This window comes from Ornithorhynchus anatinus, chromosome 9 (genome assembly GCF_004115215.2).
Source record: "Ornithorhynchus anatinus isolate Pmale09 chromosome 9, mOrnAna1.pri.v4, whole genome shotgun sequence".
Lineage (NCBI taxonomy): Eukaryota > Metazoa > Chordata > Mammalia > Monotremata > Ornithorhynchidae > Ornithorhynchus > Ornithorhynchus anatinus.
In genome coordinates this window covers 61,531,015-61,558,835 of record NC_041736.1, presented here as the reverse complement: position 1 = coordinate 61,558,835, position 27,821 = coordinate 61,531,015, and the positions used below count along the sequence as shown (strand labels likewise).

The following is a 27,821-nucleotide window of genomic DNA, read 5'->3' as shown; positions in this document are numbered from 1 at the left end:
TCTTCCACTGTCCTTATGGGGATCCGGGTGAGGCTTCCCCTTGCCTGCCTTCTCCCTGGGCAGGCTCGCCTTTCCTCTCTAAGGTAAAGCCCCCAGATCATCAATCCACAACCAAGCTCAGGGCAACCCCCATGAGAGGATTTCTGGGACCAGGTAGAACTGAGGAGTTGGGACGGGGCAGTCGACTGAGGGGCGGGGCTCCATTGTCAGCGTGGAGCAGGGTAGGGGTAGTGGGAAGAGATAGGATTATCAGAGCAAACAGGCCAGGAACCTGCCATTTTGGGTCTTCTCAGCCCTGTCTGGACATTGGGGTTTGTTAAAGTGCTGAGGGGGGAGGGCTGGGAGCCTGGTTGGCACATTTTGGGACCATCACCCCTGGGGACAGATGTCAATGGCCATGGTAAGGTGGCCTGGTGTGGTGTTGGGCAATGGTAATGAGTGTTTCACTACAGGAATGTGGTAGAGAAAGCGTGAAACACAGTGGTTTGTGTGTACAGTGCCTCTTCCCCAGTGCACACCCCAGTCCTGGAGTCCTGGGCTTGGGGGTCCAGGGTGGGACGAGGGACCCAGCGGCTGTGGCCCATGAGAGGCGCCCCATTGATTGGGAGTGGGAGGGATTCTGCCCTGTCGGATGACCTAGAGATCGGGTGACCTAGAGAGCCGGGGAAAGAGCCACCTCCTGCTCTCACCCTGCCTGGGCTCAAGAGTGCTGTTTCTACTCACTGGGCTCCCTGCGCACGCCCTGAAGCAAGGAGGGGGAGGGAAGCCACCTAGCGACATCAGGTTTTGTGAGCTGAATGTTTTCAGTTGAATTTGCAGCAGAGATGGAGATGTAAAATCCCTGTTTCGTTCTGCTTCAGTGGGTTTTCTGCCTTGTGAGACTGACTCCCCCTACCCTTTCCTCTCGGGGAAGGAGTAAGGCAAGAAGGGAGCCCAAAACCTTAAGCAAGGCCTGCCCGGCTCAGCCCCAAGCCTTGTCCAGCCCAGGACTCTGTCTCTGGGGAACTGTGTGTTCGTTCACCTCTTGGACATCTCTCCCTCCCCGACCCCCATAACCCTCATGGCTAGGGATGGACCATCCCAAACCCCTGACTCTCCCCTCTCTGACTCTCCCCCAGTGACCCAGCATAGACCCCTGACTCCATCTCAGTGACCCAGAATGGACTGTCTCCAGCACCCCTGACTCTCCCCTCTCCACTCTTGATTCTCTGCAGTACCCCCATCCTATCAGGCCCCCAGGTCACATCACTGCCCTGGCGGATCTGGCTCACAGTGGGCTCTGCCTTGCCTTGGTGGTGTGCCCGGAAGGAAGCCCGAAGCCTCTGGGGTGGGATGTCACCAAGGCATGTGGACAGGGAGGCCTCCAGAGATGCAGACGTGGCAGGAGGAAGGGTCACGTGGACGCACAGATGGCCAGCTGACACCCAAAGGCTGCAGCTGCTTCTGGTCATCCCAGATCCCCCGGACCTGGACGATCAGGAGAAAGTAGCCCTGGCCCCAGGAACTCATCTCCCCACCCCCAGCTTCCTCCACAACTTTCTCTGAGTCTGTCTCAGCACCAATATGGGCCCAGACTGGATCCAAGAGGGCGGCTGATGGGGCTGAGATAGCGGCACTGTCACACAAAGCTGTCAGGATCAGGGAAGATGGTGGCCAGAGCCAGAGGGCTGTTTGCATGATCCCTGCGCCCTGGCCAGAACACCGCAGTGTGGTTTTAAAAGCCAGGGCCTTTCCAGACATCTAGGCTGGCTGTATCAGGGCCAGGTCCCATTCATGAGGGCCTGGCCCAGTCCAACATCCCCTTTGCCTCTACCCCAGGGCTAAGCAAGGCGGGTGACTCCACGGAGCCATTTGGGAGGTGATGATGAACTGGCTGGAGGCAGCTGTTAAAATCCTCATACAAGCCTCGAGGAAACTCTTCCAACTGGAGTCTGTGAGTGCCATCGAAACCCAGCGATGGTCATTGGGGCTTAATGCTCTGTGGACCACTGCACCTTAAAGGCACTGACCCCAGGGGACTTGCAGGACATTGTGACCTGCTTCTCTCTGTCCAGCCAGATGCGACGGGCTGGTCCCCAGGATGGGACCATTGGCAGGATGGTGTGATGGGAAGGACAGGTTCGATGGGCTGGTTCTGTGGACAGGTGAGATGGCAGGATGGGCTGATCCTGTGGACAGGTGCTGTGGGATGAACAGGCATGATGGGTAGGTGTGGAGGACTGGCCCTGCGGGCTAGTGCGATGGCCATGTGGTGGGATGGGGAATGGATCAGACTGGTCCCTTGTCTCAGACACACTTCCTCCAGAACCCAGTGCCAAACTGGTCCATCCACATCTGTGAAGGGGAAAGCATCCAGTCTGCCCCTTTCTCGATATCACTGTCCGTCCTGGAGTGTCAAAGATATGACAGTGATGACACAGATGCGCACGGGCACACACACACACGCACGCACTCCATTCTCGTGCTGGCATTTACTGTAGGCAGTGGTGGACACCTGGGTCCCTTCAACCATACTGACGCAGAGGAAAACCTGACACAAAACCTAAGGACAGCTGTGAGTTTCTGTTTTTGACAGAGTAGAGCTGTGCCCCGCTCCCCTACAGCTCTCAGACTGTTAGACCAGTTCCCTCTGACTATTTAATCAATCCATCAATCAGTGGTATTTATTGAGTGTCTGCTGTGTGCACAGCACTGTACTAAGTGCTTTGCAGGGTATGAAGTTCTAAGAGCCATTTCCTTCTAGAGAGCTTCCCCATTAGTGGAACAGTACATGTAGAGCTGGTGTAATTTCAGAGGCAGGTGGCTGCCAGCCATGGGTTTGCCTGGGTCTCTGAAAAGCAGAGTCCATCTCCCTCTGGAGGGTGGGATGGGCTGTGGAGCCTGTCTCCATGGGAACCTGCACCTTGCACCATTTCAAAGCCAAAATTGTTATAGGTGAAATACTGGATCAGATCATTAGCAGTACTCTCTTAGCTCGGCTCCCTGGCCCAGGCTACCCAGTCCAGTCCAGTCCACTGTCTCCAAAAGGGGGCCCCAAAACCCTGGGTGGAAGAAGGTGTTGGTTAATTTCCCGGATACTCATCCTTATGGTCAAGGTTGGACAATTCAACACCCCTAACGCTCTCGTCTCCAACCCTGACTCTCCCCTAGAGACTAAGCATGGATCATCCAACACCCTTGAGTCTTCTCTTCATCCCCAATTCTCCCCCAGTGCCCCAGCACAGACCATACCACATCCCTGACTCTCCCCCAGTGACACAGCACAAACCATCCAACACCCCAACTCTAGCCTTTCCATCCCCTACTTTCCCTTCAGAGTGAGCCAGCAAACACCATTCAACACCCCAGCTCTCTTCCTCTATCCCTATTTTTTTTCCTTTTACAATCCATTCGTTCGTAGATCTATCCAGATCTTTCATGAAGCTGCTGCTATTTTTCCCCACACAACTTCCGTTGGGAACAAACTCCATGGGCTTACCACCTGCTGAGTGAAGAAATGTTTCTCTTTGGATCCTTAACCATGCTGGGTTTTCAGTCCTCATGTTTATGTTCCGCTTGTATGGTTGGTGGAAATGTCCTTAACCGGTATTTGTGTCCTGTCATGACAATCGCATATTAATAGGATCTTGAATTTACATGGTAGGTTTGTTTCCTCTGAGAACTTGTGTTCTCATTGCAAAGCGGAGATTCTTTATTCATATATGTAGTTCTTGTTAAGCATTTACCATGTGGCAGGCAGTGTACTAAGCCTTGGGGTAGATACGGCTCATCTTCCTGCAGAAACGATCTGGGCATATCACTCCCCTTCTTAAACAACTCCAGTGGTTGCCTATCAACCTCTGCTCCAAACAAAAACTCCTCACTCTAGGCTTCAAGGCTCTACATCACCTTGCCCCTTCCTACCTCTCCTCCCTTCTCTCTTTCTACCGCCCACCCCGCACGCTCCGCTCCTCTGCCGCCCACCTCCTCACCGTCCCTCGGTCTCGCCTATCCCGCCGTCGACCCCTGGGCCACGTCCTCCCGCGGTCCTGGAACGCCCTCCCTCCTCACCTCCGCCAAACTGATTCTCTTCCCCTCTTCAAAACCCTACTTAAAACTCACCTCCTCCAAGAGGCCTTCCCAGACTGAACTCCTCTTCTCCCTCTACTCCCTCTACCACTCCCCCTTCACCTCTCTGCAGCTTAACCCTCTTTTCCCCCCATTTCCCTCTGCTCCTCCCCCCTCCCTTCCCATCCCCTCAGCACTGTACTCGTCCGCTCAACTGTATATATTTTCATTACCCTATTTATTTTGTTAATGAAATGTACATCGCCTCGATTCTATTTAGTTGCCATTGTTTTTACGAGATGTTCTTCCCCTTGACTCTATTTATTGCCATTGTTCTCGTCTGTCCGTCTCCCCCGATTAGACCGTAAGCCCGTCAAATGGCAGGGACTGTCTCTATCTGTTGCTGACTTGTTCATTCCAACCGCTTAGTACAGTGCTCTGCACATAGTAAGCGCTCAATAAATACTATTGAATGAATGAATGAATGAACAAGATAATCAGGTTGGACACAACCCCTATCCCAAATTGGGGCTCATCATCTAAATAGGAAAGAGGAAGATTTAATACCCACTTTACAGATGAAGTAACTAAGGCACTGATAACTGAAGCAACTTGCCCTAATCAGTTCACGCTGTAGGCAAGTAAAGGAGCCAGATTTAGAACCCAGGTCCTCTGGCTCCCAGGTCTGTATTCTTTCCACTAGGCCATGCTGCTTCCTTGGTCGTGTGCCCCAGTTCTGCGGATGGGAAAACCATTTGGGCAGAAAAGCAGTCCCCCCAGGAAATTAATTTATTCAATCGATCTTATTTATTGAGTGCTTACTGTGTGCAGAACACTGAACTGAGTTCTAGGGAGAGTTCCTAGCGACTCCCACTAGGAAAAAGAACAGATCTGAGGATTTCCCCCTGCCCCATCCCCCCGTCATTGTCATCCCCCCACAGACACCCACCCCGCTGCTATGGAGAACTGAGTCTGGCCCCACCAGCCAGGAGATGGGTTGGGCTGTTTGAAAGTCCACAGAAGCAGCATGGCTTAGTGGGAAGAACGCGGGCTTGTGAGTCAGAAGGTCATGGGTTCTAATCCAGGCTCTGCCACTTCTCTGCTGTGTAACGTTGGACGAGTCTCTTCACTTCTCTCAGCCTCTGTTACCTCATCTGTAAAATGTGGATTAAGACTGTGAGCCCATGTGGGCAGAGACTGTGTCCGCCCTGATTATCTATTATCTATCCCACTGTTTAGAACAGTGCTTGGCACATAGTAAGCCCTTAACAAGTTCCATAATTATTATCATTACTGTTATGATCTCAGATGCTGTGGCTCAGTCTGGGGCTGGGAGATGTCCGGGGGCAACCAGGCCAGCCTGGCGGGTGTCAGGCGGGCAGGAGAAAGGCTGCTCTCCTCAGGCACAGGCTGTGGGCAAATCAGGATACAATGACAGCGCTGTCATTGCGGTAGGCACTGCCCAGGGCAGCCCCGGTGTGGACACTCGGTCCCCACAAGGAGGGGGGCGGGAGAGCGTGCCAGCCAATCCCCCTCCATCTCTTCAGCTCCACCCACCAGGAGGCATCTCGGGAGGCATGGCCTTTCCCTCCAGTCTCTCCCAGTCCTGTGCCGAGCCTCCCAGCACGCCCTCCCACACAAACCCTAGGGTGGCAGGGAACTCTGCTTGAGCAGGAGGTGCTGAGGAGACTTGAGAGTGAGACCAGGTCATCATACAGCCCTCACCTTCACTGTGGGGCTCGGAGACCTGGATGACTGACCCTGATGGATGCACAACAACCTCAGCCTTCCCCTCTTGGAGATGCAGGGCACTTTACCCACAGGCTGCAGGGGCTGTGGCAGTATTGTCATCACAGCTGCCTTTCCAATATCCAGGACACGGCAGCTCGTGGGTAGAGAGACTGATGGAGGGAGGGCTGTTCATGAACAGAGTGGCGGGCAGATATGTGCTCTTGAAAAGCAGAACACAGATTCTGTAGAGACTCCCCAGAGGAAGCCCTCCTGCACGGTCCCAACAGCCTCGTCCGGTGGTCTGGAAAGCAGAGGCCCGCTCTCCACCCCGCCCCCGCAACCCACCAAGAATAAGGCGTCCAGTGGATGACCAGCTGGCGTGCGCTGAATGAACTCTTTCCCCATTCCCAGGAGGGCTCGTGTGGCGCCGAGCAGAAGGGGGTCTGGACAACACTAACTCAGAGCAAGACACTCGCTAAATAATGAATGGGGTTTCCGGTGTCTTTCTGCATTTCAATTGTTATTGTTTGGTGTCCGGCTGTCTTCTTGAGCCTTCCCCAGGCTCACTGTACTTGGAGCCGTGGTGCCTCTTCTCATCGCCATAGGCAAGGTGTGCTGGAGGGGTAGGAGCCCATTTCAAAGCGACCAAACCGTTGGTTTGGGGTCAGCTTAAGCTGCAGGGAGGCCTGGCTGCCTTCAGGCCTGTTCTCTGAGGGCAGCTTCTCCATCTCTAATCTCCTTACTCGTGGCTTTCTTCAAACCTCCATTCCCCGATCACTGTGGTTTTACTCCTCCATCAACCCCGAGCTCCCAGCCCTTCCACTTGCACCATCTGTTCCCTTCGGCAGGCAACATCATACCACAGACTCTGGAGCAAGGACCATTGTGTCGGCAAGAAAGAGCCCCGGTCTTGGAGGGCTTCGGTTGGCAGGACCCAGGAGCCCAGAGCACACTGACCGGAGGACCTGTTTTAGCTGGAATGGAGGGAGGGTGGCATCTGGGGCGGTGCCCATCTCAGTTGGAAGGAGGTTGTCTTGGGTGGTGGGGGGGAGGGGGCAAAGGGTCTCCCGTGCACGGAAGAGAATCAGACGGAGTATCTGCTTGTGTTTCCCTGCAGCGCGGTGGGGACGTTTGCCCGAGCCCTGGACTGTAGCAGCTCGGTCCGGCAGCCGAGTCTCCACCTGAGCGCAGCAGCGGCTTCCCGAGACATCACGCTGGTAAGGGGAAGGAGATGGGGATGGGAATGGGGCTGGGACAGGGTTGGTGCCACTCCCTCCCACTCCCTGTCCTGCCCTACCTCAGCTCTCCCTGGGTCTGAGCTCACCTCTCATCTCCGTAGTCACCATCACACCTGGAATCCTCAGGGAGGGCGGTCACATGTAGCCAGTCACATATGCAGTCGCATGTTAAGAAGCAGCGTGGCCTAGTGGAAAGAGCACAGATTTAGGAGTCAGAGGTCATGGATTCTAATCCCGCCTCCGCCACTTGTGAGCTGTGTGACCTTGGGCAAGTCACTTAACTTCTCTGTGCCTCAGTTACATCATCTGTAAAATGGGGGTGAAGACTGTGAGCCCCACGTGGGACAACCTCATTTCCTTGTATCTACCCCCCCGCTTAGAACAGTGTTTGACACATAGTAAGTGCTTAACAAATACTAACATTATTATTATTATGTTGACCATCTTTTGGGGTGCCTGGGGTTCAGATCTAGCTGGGCTTCCCCAGACCACCTAGAGAACAAAGCAGTGCACATGCACTCTGGTTCAGGAGATACCTGGACCGCCCTCTGCCCAGCCCAGGGTTGCGCCAGGGTTTAACATTAGCTGGATTCTCACAGAAGTGCCAGCTTGGTAAGAGAGGTAGGAGGTGCTCAGACCAGGTTTTCCAGTGTTCTATACACTCAGTGCCCAGGTATCAGGAGAATTTTCAGCTAATGCTGGTTTTAAAATTTTCATCTGTTGCGCTGCGAGACAAATGTACCTGAAATAATTTGGCCACGCCCATCCCAGAGGGGAATTTTGCCATCCGTAGCTCCCCTTGCTGTTCCGGTGCAGAGTGAGCAGGAGTGTGGTTGGCTGAGGATGCCCCTTCACCCCTGAGAAAATAGCTCAGCACGTGCCTTACTGCTAGAGCTGGGGAGGAGGGGCCCCCGACATTGGGCACCAACGCTGTCATAGTATCCCAAGCGGGGTGGACTCTGCTTGGGGTGGGGTCTGCCAGCAGCAGACAGGCAGGCAGATGCCCCAGGAGAAACCGGAGTGGCCTGACGCAGGCTTCCCCCGCAGGCAGTCGGCCTCGGGGGCCCGGGGAGTGTTGTTGCAGCGTCATGTAAATCTCAGAATGCATCAGCGGAGGCCGGTGGGGGCGGAAGAAGTCATGAATTCTTGTGGCATAGCAGAACATGTTATGAATTTTTTCTTTTGCTGAGTTATAATGAGTATGGATTAGATAGGTTAGTGATTTCCCTTCTCCTGGAGGTAATTGGACTTTGTTAAATAGCACTTCAGCTGCCCCTGCTGTGGGAATGGCTGAAGATCCCGGGGTGGAGGGTGGCGAGGAAACTGAGGCTGGATGTGGAATAGCGCTGGCGCCTCCTGGTGGTGGGGCTGTTGGTGTCATCCTTTCCCAGAGGAGGGACTGCTGGATCTGCGAGTGTGGAAGAGTGCCCCCTCGTGGCGGCAGCGCCTTCGCCGACTGGCTCATTCATTCATTCAATAGTATTTATTGAGCGCATACTATGTGCAGAGCACTGTACTAAGCGCCTGGAATGTGCAATTCAGCAACAGATAGAGACAATCCCTGCCCAATGACGGGCTCACAGTCTAATTGGGGGAGGCGGAGGGCAGAGTAAAACAGAACGAAACAAAAACAAGACAACATTATCACGATCCCCAGGCTTCCCCCACGCCGGGGCGCTAAAGCAATGTCGATCCGTGGAGTTCAGCTGGGAGCCAGCGTCCCCTGATGTCCTTGTGAAGGACTCGCAGGGAAGTCCTTCGTAGCACAGACCCTGGAGGAGGGACTGGTGTGTCAGCGAGGAACAGCTTTTCATTCATTCATTCAATAGTATTTATTGAGCGCTTACTATGTGCAGAGCACTGTACTAAGCGCTTGGAATGAACAAGTCGGCAACAGATAGAGACGGTCCCTGCCGTTTGACGGGCTTACGGTCTAATCGGGGGAGACGGACAGACGAGAACGATGGCAATAAATAGAGTCAAGGGGAAGAACATCTCGTAAAAACAATGGCGACTAAATAGAATCGAGGCGATGTACATTTCATTAACAAAATAAATAGGGTAATGAAAATATATACAGTTGAGCAGACGAGTACAGTGCTGAGGGGATGGGAAGGGAGAGGGGGAGGAGCAGAGGGAAATGGGGGGAAAAGAGGGTTAATCTGCGGAGAGGTGAAGGGGGAGTGGTAGAGGGAGTAGAGGGAGAAGAGGAGTTCAGTCTGGGAAGGCCTCTTGGAGGAGGTGAGTTTTAAGTAGGGTTTTGAAGAGGGGAAGAGAATCAGTTTGGTGGAGGTGAGGAGGGAGGGCGTTCCAGGACCACGGGAGGACGTGGCCCGGGGGGTCGACGGCGGGATGGGCGAGACCGAGGGACGGTGAGGAGGTGGACGGCAGAGGAGCGGAGCGTGCGGGGTGGGCGGTAGAAAGAGAGAAGGGAGGAGAGGTAGGAAGGGGCAAGGTGATGTAGAGCCTTGAAGCCTAGAGTGAGGAGTTTTTGTTTGGAGCAGATGTTGATAGGCAACCACTGGAGTTGTTTAAGAAGGGGAGTGACATGCCCAGAACGTTTCTGCAGGAAGATGAGCTGGGCAGCGGAGTGAAGAACAGACTGGAGTGGGGCGAGAGAGGAGGAAGGGAGATCAGAGAGAAGGCTGACACAGTAGGCTAGCCGGGACATAACAAGAGCCTGTAGCAGTAAGGTAGCCGTTTGGGTGGAGAGGAAAGGGTGGATCTTGGCGATATTGTAAAGGTGAAACCGACAGGTCTCGGTAACGGATAGGATGTGTGGGGTGAACGAGAGAGACGAGTCAAAGATGACACCGAGATCGCAGGCCCGAGAGACGGGAAGGATGGTCGTGCCATCCACGGTGATAGGGAAGTCTGGGAGCGGACCGGGCTTGGGAGGGAAGATGAGGAGCTCAGTCTTGCTCATGTTGAGTTTTAGGTGGCGGGCCGACATCCAGGTGGAGACATCCCTGAGGCAGGAGGAGATGCGAGCCTGAAGGGAGAGGACAGGGGCGGAGATGTAGATCTGCGTGTCATCTGCGTAGAGATGGTAGTCAAAGCCGTGAGAGCGAATGAGTTCACCGAGGGAGTGAGTGTAAATGGAGAACAGAAGAGGGCCAAGAACTGACCCTTGAGGAAATCCGACAGTTAAAGGATGGGAGGGGGAGGAGGCGCCCGCGAAGGAGACCAAGCTTGGGTCTTGGAGGTTTGCTGTGGACAGGACCTAAGAGACCAGAGCCCGCTGTCCGGAGGACCTGTTTCGGTTGGGTGGGGGGTGGGGAGAAGCAGTATGGCCTAGTGAATAGAGCATAGGCCTGGAGGTCTGAAGGACCTGGACTCTAGTCTCGGCTCTACCACTTGCTTGCTCTGTGACCTTGAATAAGTCACTTCACTTCTCTGGGCCTCAGTTACTTCATCTGTAAAATGGGAATTAAGCCTGTCAGCCCCATGTGGGACGGGGACTGTGTCTGACCTGATTAATTTGTATCTACCTCAGCACTTAGAAAAGTGCCTGGCAAGTAGTAAGGGCTGAACAAATACGATTTTTAAAAAAGGGAAACACAAAATCCTCTGGGGGCTGAGGGCGGCAGTCGCCGGAGAGAAGGTCAGGTGCCTATGGGAAGGCTGAGGTCATCTGGTGCCTGGTTTTAAGGGCAGCTGGGGTCTGCTCATTCTCTTTTCCACCGTGACCGTGTTCTCTGGGTCATCCTCTGGGGAGCGGGCCTCAGCCGTGGTTTTCTGTGAGGGCTGCGGCCACCGAAGGGCAGCCGGGCTCTGCCAGTGCTCGTTGACAGTCACCTCTGTCTCTGCCTAGGTGATGCCGGATTTTAACAATTCATGTCCGTTGGGGTCTCTGCCATTAGATTGTAAGCTTCTCGAGGGTAGGCTTCTCTATAGAGTCTCAACTGTCCAGTTCAGTGCTCAGTACTGTGGTCTGCAAACAGTAGAGTGCCCTGGTGGTGGTATTTGTTAAGCACCTACTTTGTGCCAGCCACCATACTTAGCACCATACTAAGCAAATCAGGTTGGACACAGTCCCTGTCCCCATTTTCCAGATGAGGGAACTGAGACCCAGAGAAGTGAAGTGACTTGTCCAAGGTCACACGGCAGACAAGTGACAGAGCCGGGATTAGAATAATAATAATATTGGTATTTGTTAAGCGCTTACTAGGTGCAGAGCACTGTTCTAAGCGCTGGGGGATACAAGGTGATCAGGTTGTCCCACGTGGGGCTCACAGTTAATCCCCATTTTACAGATGAGGGAACTGAGGCCCAGAGAAGTGAAGTGACTTGCCCACAGTCACACAGCTGACAAGTGGCAGAGCGGGATTAGAACCCACGACCTCTGACTCCCAAGCCCGGGCTCTTTCCACTGAGCCACGCTGCTTCTCAATAATGTTGGTATTTGTTAAGCGCTTACTATGTGCCAAGCACTGTTCTAAGCGCTGGGGTAGACACAGGGGAATCAGGTTGTCCCACGTGAGGCTCACAGTCTTAATCCCCATTTTACAGATGAGGTAACTGAGGCACAGAGAAGTGAAGTGACTCGCCCACAGTCACACAGCTGACAAGTGACAGATCTGGGATTCGAACTCACAACCTCTGACTCCAAAGCCCGAGCTCTTTCCACTGAGCCACGCTGCTGAGGTTCATCTCACTCCCAGACCCGTAGTCTGTCTATCTTAAGTGCTCTGCACCCAATCAGGCCCCTAGGACAGGACTGTGCAGAATTCCTGCCTCCTTTCTGCAGGTTCTGCCTCACTGTACCCTATCTCCATTTAGCTTTAATCTGACCTTCGATCCACAACCCCAGGCTCATCGGTCACTCTCTGAACTCTTCTGGGGTCATTCCACCAGGTGGGCAAGGGTCAGCGTCATTCGGCTGCATAGGCTAGATGTCAGAAAGACTTCTGCTGACTTCAAACTGGGCCTGGAGTTTTTTCTCCGCTGCAGGCCAGCCTAGTTAATCTCCAGAGCCGACAACAACATCCGGTTAAGACCAAGATTGAGATCACGTTCTTGGGGCAGAGTGCAGAGCCTCTAACCATTTGGAAAGAGGCTTGGTTTGATGAGCAAACAACAGCGGGAAGTGGGGGGATGTGAGACTAAATGCTGGGAGCGTCAGGAGCACAAGTAACGAATGAGGCAGGGAAACAAGGCGACACCTCTCTCCCCCCGCCCCCCGGCTCCCTTCTCCCCTGCCCACCATGGCGGCAGCATTATCCTGCCCCTGCTGTGCAGGGAATGAAACACAGCAAGACAGCCAACAACACCAGCTGTGGTTTGGTGAGCTGGAAGAGGTAGACCCAAATCAAGGAGGGCAGAGGAGACATTTCAAGGACACAGTGAGGTGTGCAGTCTCAGACAGTGCTGCAGTCCAGCTGAGGCCTGGGAGAAATGGCGGCAGGAAATCCGATCCGGTCTGGTCTGGCCCAGCACGTTGTGGTTCCGGAGGAGCAGGAGACATGGGCGGGCGAAGCTGAAGCAGCCTGGCCAGGGACCCTCCGCAAGGCTCCTGCCCATTCCACTCGCCCTCCAGGAAACCCCGGCTCTGGGGCCTCTGTCAGGGCTCAAGGTGGCGAGGTACTGTGATTTCCAGGAACTAGCGACCCACCTCCCATTCTAAGAGACAGAGCCGCTTCCCTTCTGTCTGTTTTACATATGGGAATCGGAGGCACAGAGACATTAAGAGTCACCCAGCAGGCCGGTGGCAGGACCAAAGTCTCCTGCCTCCCAGCGTCCCATTTCTTCCCATAGGCTCCTCTGCCTCCCTGTCCCTCAGAGCCCACCCACCTCAAAAACTACTACTGGCTGATAAAACTGAGTCTTTTTTCTCTGTCCTTGAGTGAAAGGGAAGGTCAGTTGGAGTGGTCAAATGACTTCCTCAGCCATTGCTTCTGTAGTCAGGTGTGAACGTGATGGGAAGCAATATGGCCTAGTGGATAGAGCATGGGCATAAGAGTCAAAAGGACCTGGGTTCTAATCCTTGTTCCGCCACTTGTCTGCTGTGTGACCTTGAGCAAGTCACTTCACGTCTCTGTGTCTCATCTGTATCTCATCTGTAAAATGGAGATTAAGACCGCGAGCCCCATGTGGAACAGGGACTGTGTCCAACCTGATTAACTTGTATCTATCCCAGTGCTTAGGACAGTGCTTGACACATAATACGCGCTTAACAAATACCACAATCGTTATTATTATTTTTATTATAAAGTCCTGGGGATTTATTCACTTGGACACTATAGGGCACGCTTCGTCATCATCATGAGTGCTGTTTATTGAATCAGGTGTCTGCTTGTGACCTTGGACAAGTCACTTCATTCATTCATTCAATAGTATTTATTGAGCGCTTACTATGTGCAGAGCACTGTACTAAGCGCTTGGGATGAACAAGTCGGCAACAGATAGAGACAGTCCCTGCCGTTTGACAGGCTTACAGTCTAATCGGGGGAGACGGACAGACAAGAACAATGGCAATAAATAGAGTCAAGGGGAAGAACATCTCGTAAAAACAATGGCAACTAAATAGAATCAAGGCGATGTACAATTCATTAACAAAATAAATAGGGTAACGAAAATATATACAGTTGAGCGGACAAGTACAGTGCTGTGGGGATGGGAAGGGAGAGGTGGAGGAGCAAAGGGAAAAGGGGAAAATGAGGCTTTAGCTGCGGAGACGTAAAGGGGGGATGGCAGAGGGAGTAGAGGGGGAAGAGGAGCTCAGTCTGGGAACGCCTCTTGGAGGAGGTGATTTTTAAGTAAGGTTTTGAAGAGGGAAAGAGAATCAGTTTGGCGGAGGTGAGGAGGGAGGGTGTTCCAGGACCGCGGGAGGACGTGACCCAGGGGTCGACGGCGGGATAGGCGAGACCGAGGGACGGCGAGGAGGTGGGCGGCGGAGGAGCGGAGCGTGCGGGGTGGGCGGTAGAAAGAGAGAAGGGAGGAGAGGTAGGAAGGGGCAAGGTGATGGAGAGCCTCGAAGCCTAGAGTGAGGAGTTTTTGTTTGGAGCGGAGGTCGATAGGCAACCACTGGAGTTGTTTAAGAAGGGGAGTGACATGCCCAGATCGTTTCTACAGGAAGATGAGCCGGGCAGCGGAGTGAAGAATAGACCGGAGCGGGGCGAGAGAGGAGGAAGGGAGGTCAGAGAGAAGGCTGACACAGTAGTCTAGCCAGGATATAACGAGAGCCCGTAATAATAAGGTAGCCGTTTGGGTGGAGAGGAAAGGGCGGATCTTGGCGATATTGTAGAGGTGAAACCGGCAGGTCTTGGTAACGGATAGGATGTGTGGGGTGAAGGAGAGGGACGAGTCAAGGATGACACCGAGATTGCGGGCCTGCGGGATGGGAAGGATGGTCGTGCCATCCACGGTGATGGAGAAGTCTGGGAGCGGACCGGGTTTGGGAGGGAAGATGAGGAGCTCAGTCTTGCTCATGTTGAGTTTTAGGTGGCGGGCCGACATCCAGGTGGAGACGTCCCGGAGGCAGGAGGAGATGCGAGCCTGAAGGGAGGGGGAGAGAACAGGGGCGGAGATGTAGATCTGCGTGTCATCTGCGTAGAGATGGTAGTCAAAGCCGTGAGAGCGGATGAGTTCACCGAGGGAGTGAGTGTAAATGGAGAACAGAAGAGGGCCAAGAACTGACCCTTGAGGAACTCCAACAGTTAAAGGATGGGAGGGGGAGGAGGCTCCAGCGTAGGAGACCGAGAATGATCGGCCAGAGAGGTAAGAGGAGAACCAGGAGAGGACGGAGTCCGTGAAGCCAAGGTGAGATAAGGTATGGAGGAGGAGGGGATGGTCGACACTTAACTTCTGTATGCCTCAGTTATCTCATCTGTAAAATGAGGATTAAAGCTGTGAGCACCATGTGGGACATGGATTGTGTCCAACCTGACTCATATCTATTTCAGCACTTAATACAATTCCTGGACCTTAGTAAGCCCTTAAACACTAAAAACAAAAATATTTGTGCAGAGACAGTATTAAGTGCTTGGAGAGGCCAGTATAACAGAGTTGGCAGACAAGGAGCTCACAGTCTAGAGGGGGAGAGCTTCCTGCTGCAAAGCATCTTATTAGCAATTGAGCAAGGTGGAGTCCTTGGAGGCCATGCTCCGGTGGTCACTCGAATCCCTGTGTTCTTGACTGGTGTACCTGACTGTTGTGGGTGAGGAAGAACATGACCCTGGGGTGGAGGGGGATGGGCAAGGTGGGTTCAGGGAAGCTGATCTGGCTGCCGGGTATCTCTCTGTGTCCCCACCAGTTCCACGCCATGGACACGCTGTTCCGGCACAGTTGTGACCTGAGCAGTGCTCTGGGGGTGCTGGTGCCCCTCGGGGGGCCTGTCCTCTGTCGAGACGAGATGGAGGAGTGGTCTGCCTCGGAGGCCAGCCTGTTTGAAGAGGCTTTGGAGAAATATGGCAAAGACTTCAATGACATCCGGCAGGATTTCGTAAGTGGGGAAAGGCCCGACTTTCCTCCCGCTGCTCCCGAGGTCCTCCCTGGACTGGTGATCTCCTTGCCCTGGGAGCCTGAGCAGAGACATCCTCGTCCTGGAGGTTTAGAGGGGATGAAGCCTAAAGAGCTCCAGTCTAGCACCCAGCTGGGAGGGTCAGGCTCTAGAGGGTTGTTGGGTGATGGGTGGGGGTTTCGCTGCGACTCCAGCATTGTCATCATCTCCAACAGCGGGATGGTGCTCTGCACACAGTAGGCGCATGGTCCAGTGCTCTGCACACAGTGGGCGCCCTTTCCAGTGCTCTGCCCTCAGTGGGCACTCGGGCCAGGGCTCTGCACACGGTGGGTGCCCTGTCCAGTGCTCTTCACACGGCAAGGCGCCCGATCCAGCTCTCTGCACGCAGCAGAGAGTCCAGTCCAGCGCCCTGCACGGAGTAACTTCCTGGGGACCTCTATCTGAGAGTGGAGCTGCCTCATTCCCGCCTGCTCTGGATGATCAGAAAGCCAGGCACGTACCCAATGTCTTGCAGCTCCCGTGGAAGTCTCTGACGAGCATCATTGAGTACTACTACATGTGGAAGACGACAGACAGATATGTGCAGCAGGTGATTCCCTGCCATCACAGGGAGCGCGGCCCCCTCGCTGGAGGAGAGGCTGCTCGACCCCACGGACCCGCCCCACTCCATTCTGCTTCATCCCTGGGTCTCCGGTTGTCCCCGTCCCGGGAAGTGATAACAGGGGTTGGGGCGGATTAAAGGGAGCTGAATGTGCAACGTTTTGTGTGCCCTTCTCCTCAGAAACGCCTGAAGGCAGCTGAAGCAGAAAGCAAGCTGAAACAGGTGTACATCCCATCCTAGTAAGTGCCAACCGCTTTGGGCTGCCTACTTCTGGATGGGGTGCAAGGGGAGGGGGTCCGTGCCGGCCAGGGGACCAGGCTGCGGGAACCATGGGACTGCAGGCTAATGGGACCACAAGCCACAAGGCCAGGACCTTGCTGGCCGCCTGCCTGGAAGCAAGCCACTCAACCACACTGTGCATGACCTTTTCCTGCTGGGAAATGGATGGGAAGGGGGTGGGGCCAGACCAGGCGCTCCCCCACAGAGGGCAGAAGGGGAGGTATTTTCAGGTCATTACAGCATTCTCAACCATCTTCATGCCAAGCAACTGACCGGTGGGCATCTGCGGTCCAGGCAGTCTTCATTGTCCAAGCATGCCCTCCCGCCGCCCAGCACAGAAAGGGTGCTCCCGGCTGGTGATGGCTTTGGCTGCAGCAGCTCAAGCCCATAGGAAGGCCTGATACAACCGGCCCCCAGTGTGACAGCCTGGCTACCCCGTGCCTGCCTGTCTGCCCGTCCCTGCCTCTAGGGCAGAGGAGGGATCTCCAGATGGACCAAAGCGGGGGCTTTCCTTGTTTTTGGCTCCCGTCTCGGGACCCCAGTTTTTAGACCTCACTTTACATTTCCTTCAAAGCAACAAACCCAACCCCAATCAGATCGCCAGCGGCAGCACAAAACCGGGCTCCGTGAACGGGGCAGCCGGACCCCCTGGACCACCCCAGAACCCTCTGGCCGGCCGGGCCTGTGAGAGCTGCTACAGTGAGTATCACTCCCACTCATCGTGGGTGGACACACCAGCCCTATGAGGAGGTCCCCAGCGGGGTAAGGGACCCACCCTGGGGCCCCGAGACTACGGCGGCCACCCACGGGCCACTGCGCTGCTCCAGAAGCACATGGAGGCACAAAGTCCGGTCCAGGGTTGCCACCGAGCTTTTGCCGAGGGGAAGGGAGGGTCCCAAAAGCAAGCTTTGCCCAAGACCAGGGAGGGTTGGTGCAGAGAGTGAGCTGGTTCTGGTTTGAGCTGAGTGCCCCACCACCGTACACAAGAAGCAGCATGGCCTAGTGGATAGAGCCCAGGGCTGGGAGCCAGAAGACCTGAGTTCTAGTCCCGGCTCTGCCACTTGCCTGCTGTGTGACCTTGGGCAAATCACTTCACTTCTCTGGGTCTCAGTTACCTCATCTGTAAAATGGGGATTAAAACTGCAAACCCTATGTGGGACAGGGGCTGTCTCCAACCCGATTTGTTTGTATCCACCCCAGTGCTTAGTACAGTGCCTGTCACATAGTAAGCGCTTAACAAATGCCATAATTGTTATTGATATTATTATGATCATGTGTCTACCCCAGGGCTTAGTCCACTAGTAAGCGCTTAACAAATCCCACCGTGATTACTTTGATAAAGATGATGATGTCTTCCCATCATCCACCCCAGGAGTGTCAGGGGGTGAGCAGCGCAGGGGGGAGGGAGGGGACGCCACCACAGGAAGGGGTTGGGATCCTGGAGACTCAGTGAACTTGTGGAGGCCAGAGCCTTTCATCCCTGCAGCTTGAGGTCACTGATTTCTCCCTGAGACATGATTTCTACAGGATGGGATTGGCATGACATTTTTGAACCTTCAGCTCTCACTGTCAGTTTTGTGTGTGTTTCCTGGCTGTGAGCTGTGTGGGAAGGAGTCATCCAGAGACTGGCACAGGCTCCTCAGGCTGCAGAGACCCAGAGACTCTCAGCTTACTGACCGGAGGAGGCTGGGGCAGGAGCCAGGAATGGGGACGGGGGAGGCCGAGTGGAGCATGCCATGACCCTGTTTTCCCGTCTGCAGCTACGCAGTCCCACCAGTGGTATTCCTGGGGGCCACCAAACATGCAGTGTAGACTGTGTGCGACATGTTGGCTTTACTGGAAAAAGTACGGAGGCCTGAAAATGCCCACACAGACTGAGGAAGAGAGACTGTCCCCCAACCCCACCACGGAGGTAGGTGTGAATTCCTGGCCCAGGGAGAAATGGGCATGGGGGCAGGGGGCACCGGCATCTCAGCCATCCTGCCCTGCTCTCCTCTGCCCTCCCCTGCCCTGCTCAGCTGTCTGGCCAGGGCATGAAGGAAGGAGGGGGAGCCCGGGCGGGCCTGTTAAGTGGTGGAAATGCCCAATGCCCACCCTTTTGCAGGTGCTTGGGGGCACAGGGGCCTGGCTCAGGCCCGTCAGGGCCCCACTCCTGCCCTGCAGCAGGATTGGTCCAAGGAAAACCCCTCGGTAGCGTTCTTTCCCAGACAGCCTTGCGTCACCCTTGGTGTTAGTTCTGGGACCTCAAGAAAAATCCCTCTTTTCATGGGCCATCCCCTGGTCTGGCTCAGTTTGTCCCCCAGTTCCTTGTTGGACAGATCCCAAAGGAGAGAACTTTGGGTTTGGCCCAACAATTGTGAGCCTGGGTTGCTCACTGGGCTCCGTGCTGGTGGCCTGCCCACCGTTCACCTTGGCTATCGCCGCCATTATCCCCAGCAGTGCTGCCCCTGCCCATCATTCTGTGCCCACCTTTGCTCTTTGCCCACCACCTCCCAGCACCCATGCCCACGCTCCTCTCAACCAGTCAGTGGTATTTATTGAGTGTTTACTATCTGCCCTGCACTATGTGCTTGGGAGAGCACAATACAGCAGAATTAAGCAGGCGTGTTCACTGCCCACAATGAGCTTTCAGTCCCAGAAGTGGGTGAGGGGTTAAGATCTGTGATTTGCAGGATTCCCGTGTCCGAGGTCACATGTCCCGCCACGCCACTCAGGGAACACCGGTGCGCAACACGGGCAGCCCACGTTCGGCCGTGAAGACGCGCCAGGCCTTCTTCCTCCACACGACATGCTTGACCAAGCTGGCGCGACAGGTGTGCAGGGGCGCGCTGCAGCTGCGGAGGGCGGCCCGGCGCCCGTTCGTGCCCCTCAACTGTGCGGCCGTCAGGGCGGAGTGTAAGACATTTTTCCATTCTTAGCTGCGGGGTCCTTGGGGGGAGGGGCGGCCGCCGCTCTCCGTCATCCTCCCGCCCGCCGCCTGCTCATTGGTTTGTTTTGCAATAAACACGGTTTCTTGTCAACTCGCCGTCATTCGGTTTATTTTTTATTTTATTTCGCACCTCATGTCTTTGTCCATGTGGGCCCGAGGTGGGCGGGCGCCCGCCTTCGCATGTGTCCCATCGGCTGCCCCGGGGCCATCTCCATGTCCGTGTCAGTGTCCATCCGCTCTCTCTCATCCACTCATAGACATTCCCGTGTCCGTGCCTGCGGCGCCTGCGGTCGCAACGGTTGCGGCCGCGGCGGTTGCAGCGGTGGGCTGCGGCGGTTGCAGTTGCGTGCTCCTGGCGTGAGTAATCTGGAGGAATCTGGACCTCTCTTGCCTGGCAGTTCCATTTTCCTTCTTCAGTGGGATTAGCCTTTTCGGGTAAGTGTAGACACCGACCTCAGCCTGGAAGTGAGGAGAGCCACGGAGTGGATGTCGGGCGATGTGGAAACCATCGTCCTGAGCTTCTTTTCATCATCTTGGGACCGCCCAGAATGGCCCTCGCTGTCCTGGCCGAGTCATCCCCGGGGAGACTGGACCCCCGGCCGCTTCGCCGTAGCCAGGGAAGGCGTTCCCCAAGCGGACCTGGGAGGCAGGGGGAACACAGGTCCTGACAGGGACAGTTTTCAAATCCCCTCAGAGCTGTTTGTCTCTGCCTCCCAGCGTGTCCTGTTGGGAACTGGCCCAGCTGCCGGTTTCCTACCAGGCAACCCCTTGGGCATCTGGATACCCAGGCCCAAGGCTCACCAGGATCTTTTTGGAGCAGGTTTCTGCTGGGGTGAGCCAGATGCACCACCTGCCCCTGGACCTTTGTGTGGTCTGGCTGGGGTTGGTTGTCCTCTGGAAGGATGGCCCGGTCTGGTATCGGAGCCAACGACAAAGAGTGGCCCCTGGCGTCTGGCCTGTCAGTCACAGAGAGTGCCCGCTGGGGCTTGGCCTGGCAGTACCAGTGAAGGTCCCCATTGGGAAATCCTGGACTGGAAGGATCAGCATGAGGTCGCCAGCAGCCGAGGCTCAGGAGGGTCTTTCCTTCTGCTTTGTTGGTCACCAAACCACTAGACAGTCAGGATTGCCCCCGACTCAAAGGTGGCAGACAGCCACTGGTGAGAGGGAACCAGAGGGATGTAGACAGCCATTTGGGGCACATTGTGCCATGGTGACCGCTCTGTACCAGTAACCCTCCCTCCCCATGCAGAGCTGCCACTGCCCCAAGCTGGCTCTGCATTGGAGGCAGGGGGCAGAGGGAGGGGCTGGGGAGATAGGGGGCAGGGAAAGGGGGCAGAAGGCCAGAGCAGAAGGCAAAGGGGGAAGGTGGGGACAGGGGGCAGATTCCATTCATTCATTCATTCAATAGTATTTACTGAGCGCTTACTACGTGCAGAGCACTGTACTAAGCGGTTGGAATGAACAAGTCGGCAACAGATACAGTCCCTGCCATTTGACGGGCTTACGGTCTAATCGGGGGAGACGGACAGACGAGAACAATGGTCATAAATAGAGTCAAGGGGAAGAACATCTCGTAAAAACAATGGCAACTAAATAGAATCGAGGCGATGTACATTTCATTAACAAAATAAATAGGGTAATGGAAATATATACAGTTGAGCGGACGAGTACAGTGCTGAGGGGATGGGAAGGGAGAGGGGGAGGAGCAGAGGGAAATGGGGAGAAAAGAGGGTTAAGCTGCGGAGAGGTGAAGGGGGGTTGGTAGAGGGAGTAGAGGGAGAAGAGGAGCTCAATCTGGGAAGGCCTCTTGGAGGAGGTGAGTTTTAAGTAGGGTTTTGAAGAGGGGAAGGGAATCAGATGTTTGCCACCTCCTCCCACTATACCCTTGGCTGGAGGTCTCGGGGCTTTGATCCACCAGATAAAAGGGTCCCCATAGTGCAAATGGAGACTGACAAGCTGCTTCTTCTCTGACCTCAGATGCAGACAGACACCCGGACACAGAAGCCTCTAGGAGTCCCCTGAAGACGAGGATTCCTCGGAAGACTCTGTCGTGTATCGTGGGCTACTTAGGTGAGAGTAAGGGCTCCTCCTCCCTCTCCATTCCAGCTGTGGCAGGGGGTGGGAATGGGGGCGGGAGTGGGGGGGCAGGGAGGTCGGTGACCATAGCTGTGACGAATGCTCTGAGAAAGTGTGAAAAGTGCTATGCCATCCCAATAGCCTGGGGCCCCTTCCTGGGAGCAGCTCCCAGCTTCCACCTCATCCTGGGTGGAGCTGGGCAACCCCCAGCGACTCTGTTCCCCATCCTGGATCCCTGAAATGTCATACTTGTCTCCAGAGATCCATCCCACCAGGAGAGTCCCCGGGCCCCGCCCCTCCGCACCCCACCCCTCCGCACCCCACCCCTCCACGCCCCTGCACAGCCCGGCCACCAAGCGGATGCTCCCGGCCCCCAGCCACGCGGCCCTCAGTCTCCGGGGCAAGAGGAGTTTCAGCCATCACCGTGGGCTCGGAGGTGCGTGGGTGGGCTCAGCGGATGGAGGGTCACGGTGGGGTGGGGGTTGGCGAGTACGGTGAGGGTAGACACAGCGGCCTGGAGGGCCAGGGACCTAGCTGAGGGAGAGGGTATTGGAACAGGAGCAGGGATGTCTCCTGGTTCTGCCAACATCCATTGTCAAGCCTGGGGGAGAAAGTCAGCCTGGAATGAGGCCTGGGATGGACCAGAGGGAGTAGGCCGGTAGGCTGGGCGGGGTGACCAGGTCCAAAATCCCAGATTTGGGGTCATTCCAGATGTACTCGGAAGTTCTCAGTTAAGTCACATCTTCACAAGTCAGAAGCCTTCCCTGACTAAGCCTTCCTTTCCTCTTCTCCCAATCCCTTCTATGTTGCCCTGACTTGCTTCCTTTATTCGTCACCCTCACCCAGTCCCACAGCACTTATGTCCATATCTGTAATTTATTTCTATTAATGTCTGTCTCCCCTTCTAGACTGTAAGCTCATTGTGGGCAGGGAATGTGTCTGTTATAATGTTATATTGTACTCTCCCAAGCGCTTAGTATAGTGTTCTGCACAGAGTAAGCGCTCAATAAATATGATTGACAACTGAAGAATTCATTGCCCATCTTTCCACTGCCTCCTCCCTCTATCCCCCCCACTATCGTCAGTGGTCCCACTGCTTTCGCCGTAGGCTTCCTACTTGGGACAGGGTGGGAGGAACCTGTAATCTTTGGTTACTGACTTGGACCTTCCTTGTACAAAGCTCCAGGTTGATTCCCTCTTGCCCCTGACCTGTCCCTCTCTCTGGACTTTCTTGCCCTTCTCGTTTGGTTCTGCAGGCAACCTTCCCCACCTGGTGATCTCTTTTACCCTTCCAGTTAGCCATGCAGGACTCCTGCTTGGTTGTCTGGTGTGTCTGTTTGGGACCCCCATTTTACCCGGGTCCTCAACGTGGCATTTCTAAATCCCTCCTATAACCTTTCCAGGGGATCTTTTTGGAAAAATAGGATGCTAGACTATAAGCAGCCTTGAGGACAGGGATCGTGTCATCTATCTCTGTTGTTCTTTCTCAAGTACTCAGTACAGTGCTTGGCCCACAGTAGGCTCTCAGTAAATATTATTGATGATGATGGAGGAAAACAGCCAACCTTGCCCTCAGCTCACTTGCCAATGGGCTTTAGTCAGCCAGTCCCAGGGAGAATATCAAAGTCTCTGCCCTGGTTCTGTTACTTCCCTTGTCTGGTCTAGCCTTTCCGGCTCCTATCGTCACCTTGACCATCCCATTTACTGAGTCCTCCTGCTAGGATCTCTTTGTTAATCAGTATAATTGTTGCCGAATTGTACATTCCAAGTGCTTAGTACAGTGCTCTGCACACAGTGCTCAATAAATACGATTGAATGAATGAATATAATTATTTTTACAGTATCTATTCAGAACTTTCTCTATGATGAACACAGGATAATCAGATCGAACACAGTCCTCGCCCCAAACAGGGCTCACAGTTTAACAAGGGGGAAGCAAGTATCCCATTTTACAGAGAAAACTGTGGCCCAGAGAGGCTAAGTGACTTGCCCAAGTCACACAGCACGCCAGGGACAGAGCTGGACTAGAAGTCCTGATAGCCCTTGTTGTATCTTCTAGGTGGTGCAGTGGTGCTCTTAAGCTGGGAATTTCTATGCTGGGTCACTGGAGGAGAGTCAGAGGTGTTGTATGGTTCACGCTGGGTCACTGGGGGAGAGTCAGGGATGGAGAAGGGGAGTTGAGGTGTTGAATAGTCTGTGCTAGGTCACTAAGGGAGAGTCAGGGGTGTTGGGTGGTCCATTCTGGCTCATGGGGGGAGAGTCAGGAGTAATAGCTGATCCATCCCCAACCAGATGGGTATCCAAGAAGGCAGCCAATTCACATTTCCTGCAAGTGCCCTGATGCGGCTATTGGAGACAAGAGTCCTGAGCTGGATGGGCTGGAGGGCTGACCCGGGCGAAGATGGGGCATAGTGAGGGGTTTGGGGAGTGTTTGGAGGCTGGTGGCCGGGAACCGGCCCAGTTCCAGTTTTTTGCATGCCCACATCCTAGTGGGCCCCACTCCCCTCTCCCGCCCCCAGAGCTGGGTTTCAGCCCCCTATAGGGAGGAGTAGGTGGCCTTTTAACAAGTCACAGGAGCACTGCTCAGCATTGGCTGCTGGTTGGTTGGGGTGAAGGAGGGAGAGGAGCAACCTGGAACCTAAAGCCAAACCTTTCCATGACCAGCTCGCCACTAACAATGTCCTGGACTCCGAGCAGAGAGCCTCACACCACCAGGGAGCTCCACTCTTCCTTAGCCAGGACCAGGTTCTGTCCCAGCGGCCATCGCCCTTGCCGGCGTGGCCCCAGCCCGGCCCAGCCTCCTGTCCAGTCCTCTCGCCCCTGACTGCGCTTCTCCTTTGCAGATCTCACATGCTGCGTCTCCGACTGAGCCGCCGTCCACCTGCGCAAGGCGAGACGCCCCCGGCCCCGCCCTGCCCAGCCCTGACCTGCCCTCGCGGGGGTGCCCGGCCCGCCTGGAGGAGGGGCTGCATCGGGGCCCAGGCTGCCGGCGTGGGAATTCCAGCCCAGCCGGAAGCGGCACCAGCACTGCATCTGCAGGACCCACCTGCACCTCGTTCCCCACACACTCGTCTCCCGTGCCTGCCAGGCGGGACTTGTCTCCACCCACGGACCCCTGGCCGAGATTCTCCCCCGGGGCCCTGGGCTCTGTGCCTGCGAAGCGGGCGGTCCGTGAGTCCATGGGGCCTGGCCCCAGCTGGGGCGAGCCGGGGGCCGGCAGCTGGGCCTCTTTTAGAGTGGATTTTCCCACGGTTTCTACAGTGACGGGAGAAAGAGATTGTCAGTCCTGGTCCCACGCCTCTGCCCCGTGGAGCCAATGTGGCCACTCCAGTCCGGGCACCATTGCAGCCTCTGGGCTCCACTACATCTGCACAGCTGCCCTGCTGTTGCTGCATTCAATCACTGCATCCGCACAGTCGCCCTGCCGCTGCTGCATCGCTCGGCCCACTGCTGTTACTGCCCTCACACACTGCAGTCACTGCACCTATTCCGCCCTGCTATTGCTGAATCTCTTCGGTCACGCTGCTGTCACTGCATTCACACTGCAGCTGCCCTAGGCCCAGCTCTACCCTCAATCCCCACAGCCTGGTGCTTCGGGCTTAATGGGGGAGAGGAGAAAGAAGGGAGAAAAGGGTCGAGGAGAATTTAGAGAGTCCTTGGGGTATCTGCAGGTTGGGTGGATGTCCCAGACTGGAGTAGTGGAGGCTGGAGGAGGGAGAGTCCAGGTTAATGGTCACCAGTGCAAGGTTTGCTGGTCCAGTGCCCGTCTCCCCCCACCCCGGCTCTGGGGGTTCCTCCTCCCTGAACTGGCCACTCAGCTCCCAGGCTCCAAAGGGCCTCAGGCCAAGCCCGGCCCTACCCCCAGCTGTCACTGACAGTCCCACCTCCCCGCCCCACCACCCAGCCCTGAGACCCTGTTCTTCCATTGCCTTGTTTTCTCCCTCTCCACTCCCACACGTACCATTAGAGTCACGCAGGTTGTTGCTGGAGGATGGGCAGAGTCTGTTCTGTCCCTGAGGGTCAGTGTGGCTCCCCACATCTACCGGCCTCTGCATGATGGTCCCTACCCTGGCTCAGCCCCACGGTGCCCCCAACCCGGGATCCATCTCCAACAGCACAACAGGATGCTAGGAAAATCCGGGTGCTGTGCCCTCCTGGACACCCATCCTCTTGGGTAGTAGAGATGGATGGTTCAATACACCGGATTTCCGTCTCCATCCCTGACTCTCCTCCACTGATTCAGCAGAGACAGACCAACACCCCTGACTCTTCTCCTTCCTTGACTTTCCCCATGTGACCCCACATGGATCATCCAACACCCGCTGACTCTTCTCCACCCCTGACTCTCCCCCAGTGATCCAGCACGGACCATCCAGTACCTCCAACTCTTCCCCTCTCCACCCCTAACTCTCCCCTAGTGACCCAGCATGGGCCTTCAGCATGCTCCTCTATCCCTGACCCCCATGCCCACAACATCCCCCCCCAACACCCAGTGACCCAGCCCAGACGCCCATCCTCAGAGCTGTCCAACCCCCGTAGAACCAGCCGGTATTCTCTGTGAACAAAAATGTCTTTGATGTTTCTGCTTTGGACCCCAACTCTGCCAGAGTGTTTGGCCCCTTCATCTGGTGCCGCAGAGATTTGCTGAGTGTGTCGCTGCCCAGAGGGTGGACGTTCAGCCTCTCCCCATGTGCATGCCCTTGCCACCCCTTCTGCCAGAGCATGAGCCAGGAATGGGCCACACTGGGGTCACTCCCTGAATTTCCAGTTTTTATGAAGCTTCCTACTTATCAGCAGCTTGATTTCTTCCAAGCCTGGCCCAGATTCCTTTGGTTCTGGGGTCTCCAAGGGGCCGGGACTACTGGGGAGTGGGGGAAGGGGGACAGAGCCAAGTGGAGGCTGCTGACACTGGGACTTAGCTTCCACAGGGGCCATGCCCCTGGCCAGAGCTGGACTCATTCAGGACTGAAGGGCAATTTTCTGTGTGACCACCCGCTGCCAATGACCCTACAGTACTGGCCCCGGCCTGACCGCCACCAGCCCAGCGCCACCCCTGGTCCTGTCCTCGAATTCCCCTGACTGGGCCCAGAGTCCCCCTACCTGCATTGCCCAATATGATCTCACCTCCCTCACGGACTTTCTGTGGGCAGATAAGGAATGATGGGGGGCTGTTTGATGGGAGATGATAGCTGGCCACAGACCATGGAACCCTGCTTCTTTGTCTTTCTCTCTGTCCATCTCTGCTCCTCTGTTACTCTCCACGAGTCGCCGTACTACTAGTGGTAGTAGCATTTACTGAGCACCCACTTGATGTAGTGCACTGTATTGGGAGCTTGGGACTGTGGCAAAGAGAGAGCTCTATCTGGCTCTATCTTTGCCACTGTTTCTATCTCTGTGTCTCTGTCTTTCTCTGTGCCTCCCTGTCTCTATTTCGATCCTTGTCTCTGCAACCCCCATCTCTCTCTGCCCCTGTATCTGTCCGTTCATCTGATCCTCTGTAGAAGGGTCCAACCCAGCCCCACCAGCTGATGAGTGAGTGTGTGTTTTCGGGGGTAGGGAGGTGGGGCTTTATCCCTTAATGACCCCAAATCTCCCAGCTCAGGGCCGGGTAAGGAGTGGGTTCTCTGGTGATCAGCAGTGACCCCTGGGGGGTTGAGGAAAATTCCCAGGACTCTGTCCCAAGTTTTTATACTTCCCTAGAAGGTCATTCAGTCCAGGCCCCTGTCTCCAAGCAGATGAACAATTCCCCATCCCAATACACACACACAGAGCCACACACACACCTATATATCCAGCAAGAAAGGCAAGCCTCACAATTTGCTGGGGGGTGGCCTCACAACTCTCCCGAGGGATGATTCCACCACATCCCTGTGCTACCTGCCCTAGGGTTCACGCCCTTGGAAGTCTTTCTTTGTTTTCCTTGGCAATCTTTTCTGCTGCTTTGTAGCCAGTGGCCCCTGCTTCAGGAGAAGACTTCACAGGGCACTGGGTGGGGGGAAGGGATGACACAGACTTGATCCCTGACTTGGGCTTTAGCCCATGCTCTTTAGGGGGGTGGGCAGATTTCTTTGGAGGAGGAGTGTGTGTGTGTGTTCCATGACCTTGGTTCAGGCCCCCCATGGGCAGGGAAGGTGGGACGGAGTGGCTCTGTCCCTTCCTGAGAGAACAAAGGCAGCAGCTGGACCAGTGCTGATTGGGACAGGGATTGAGATGGGGGAAGAGAGGATGTTGTCCAGTTCCATTTCTGGTTCTGTGAAGCTCAAAGAAGTTTTTAGAAGAGGGAACTGGGCTGGTAAGGGTGGGAGGGAGCATGGCGATGAGCACGGGGTGGGGGGGGAGGCGGGTCCTCAGATCGCAGAGTTTCTAAATAAAAAATAAATGTTGGTATTTGTTAAGCGCTTACTATGTGCCGAGCACTGTTCTAAGCGCTGGGGTAGACACAGGGGAATCAGATTGTCC

At 55.3% G+C, this 27,821-nt stretch overlaps 1 protein-coding gene across 5 annotated transcripts in view; it reads left to right on the top strand.

Moving 5' to 3' along the window:
* MTA3 (metastasis associated 1 family member 3) overlaps window positions 1–27,671 on the top strand; it is a 73,214-nt gene extending 45,543 nt beyond the window's left edge. For 2 of the 5 annotated variants that reach the window (XM_029072265.2, XM_029072266.2), the window contains 10 exons: window positions 6,896–6,995; window positions 15,271–15,459; window positions 15,992–16,066; window positions 16,259–16,317; window positions 16,932–17,056; window positions 18,118–18,269; window positions 19,030–19,252; window positions 21,264–21,356; window positions 21,622–21,798; window positions 24,206–27,671. In XM_029072265.2, the coding sequence (XP_028928098.1) occupies window positions 6,896–6,995; window positions 15,271–15,459; window positions 15,992–16,066; window positions 16,259–16,317; window positions 16,932–17,056; window positions 18,118–18,269; window positions 19,030–19,252; window positions 21,264–21,356; window positions 21,622–21,798; window positions 24,206–24,231 (1,219 nt within the window). In that variant the 3' untranslated portion in view covers window positions 24,232–27,671. The remainder of the gene's footprint in view (window positions 1–6,895; window positions 6,996–15,270; window positions 15,460–15,991; window positions 16,067–16,258; window positions 16,318–16,931; window positions 17,057–18,117; window positions 18,270–19,029; window positions 19,253–21,263; window positions 21,357–21,621; window positions 21,799–24,205) is intronic. The other 3 variants (XM_029072263.2, XM_029072262.2, XM_029072264.1) reach the window with 3 other exon arrangements.
* The last annotated feature ends 150 nt before the right edge of the window (window positions 27,672–27,821 follow it).